The 1,354-nt window shown below is 47.5% G+C and overlaps 2 protein-coding genes across 2 annotated transcripts in view; one reads left to right on the forward strand and one right to left on the reverse strand.

Moving 5' to 3' along the window:
- The window catches only part of LOC102866002 (POU domain, class 5, transcription factor 1-like), a 13,523-nt gene extending 12,765 nt beyond the window's left edge, over window positions 1-758 (forward strand). Inside the window, exon 3 of the mRNA XM_006897022.1 lies at window positions 4-758. Coding sequence (XP_006897084.1) covers window positions 4-758 — 755 coding nt within the window. The remainder of the gene's footprint in view (window positions 1-3) is intronic.
- PIEZO2 (piezo-type mechanosensitive ion channel component 2) overlaps window positions 1-1,354 on the reverse strand; it is a 731,335-nt gene that overhangs the window by 392,445 nt on the left and 337,536 nt on the right. The window lies entirely within an intron of this gene.

Here is a 1,354-nt window from a genome sequence, read left to right on the forward strand (position 1 = left end):
GAGGGCCTGGGCCAGACTCAGGCTGGGCTGACCCCCGAGCCTGGATGAGCTTCCAGGGTGCCTCAGGTGGGCCAGGAATCGGACCAGGTGCTGAGTTCTGGGGCATTCCTGCGTGCCCCTTGCCCTACGATTTCTATGGAGGCATGGCATACTGTGGACCTCAGGTTGGCTTGGGGCCTCTGTCTCAAGGTGGCCCTGAGACTCCGCGTCCGGAGAGTGAGGGAGGCACTGGAGTGGAGAGCAGCTCCGAGAGGGCCTCCCCGGAGTCCAATGCTGCTCTGCCTTCTGCCAAAGTGGACAAGGAGAAGCCGAATGAGGTCGAAGACAAGGACATCAAAACTCGGCAGAAAGATCTGGAGCAATTTGCTAAACTCCTAAAGCAAAAGAGGATCACCCTGGTATATACTCAAGCTGATGTGGGGCTCACTCTGGGAGTTCTCTTTGGGAAGGTGTTTAGCCAAACCACCATATGTCGCTTCGAGGCTCTGCAGCTTAGTTTCAAGAACATGTGTAAGCTGCAGCCCCTGCTACAGAAGAGGAATGAGGAGGCAGACAACAATGAAAACCTCCAGGAGATACGCAAAACGGAGACCCTTCTGCAGCAGGCCCGAAAGAAAAAGCGAACAAGCATTGAGACCCAAGTGAGAGACCCCATTTTGGTGGTCCAGGCTATGGAGGCCCTCACTTTACTACTCTGTACTCCCGGGTCCCTTTCCCTGAAGAGGAAGCCTTCCCCCCTCACCAGGTCTCTCCTGTGAGCTCTCCCATGCATTCCAACTGAATGAAGTGCCTGTCCTTCCTAGGAATGCGTGGCAGAGGAAAGGAGAAAATTTGGAAATAGCCATGGTATTTCTACTAGGGCTTCTTGGTTTAAGTTCCTCACTCACTAAGGAAGGAAGAAATTGGGGGGAACACCTGAAAGAGGATAGGAAATTTGGGGTAGAGTTCAGTGACGCTGATAATTAATCCTCCTTCATCTAACTAAAAGAATCTTTGCTTTGTTCTTAAATAAAATACTTGGGACTGAGTAAAAAAAAAAAGTCTTTTTTGTTTTCTTTCTTTTTTTCCCCTCAAATGACTGCTTCTTGGTCTATGTACAAGTTCCACAGGAATGTAGTAAATGTTTTAGAATTCCCATTCTTCTTAATGTTATCCATATTTATTATGATCTACATAGCCAATTTCTAGGACTAGCAGACATGGCAATTGAGACTGAGATCTTAGAAATACAGAGAAGAAGGAACAGCTGTAAGCAGAAACTAGTGATTGGAACGTGGAACATGAGAAGCATGAATGTAGGAAAATTAGACATTGTTAAGAAAGAAATGGAACGCATAAATATTGACATACTAGG

The sequence above is a fragment of the Elephantulus edwardii genome, unplaced genomic scaffold (genome assembly GCF_000299155.1).
Source record: "Elephantulus edwardii isolate Elephantulus edwardi_28Jun2011 unplaced genomic scaffold, EleEdw1.0 scaffold00196, whole genome shotgun sequence".
Taxonomy (NCBI): Eukaryota; Metazoa; Chordata; class Mammalia; order Macroscelidea; family Macroscelididae; genus Elephantulus; species Elephantulus edwardii.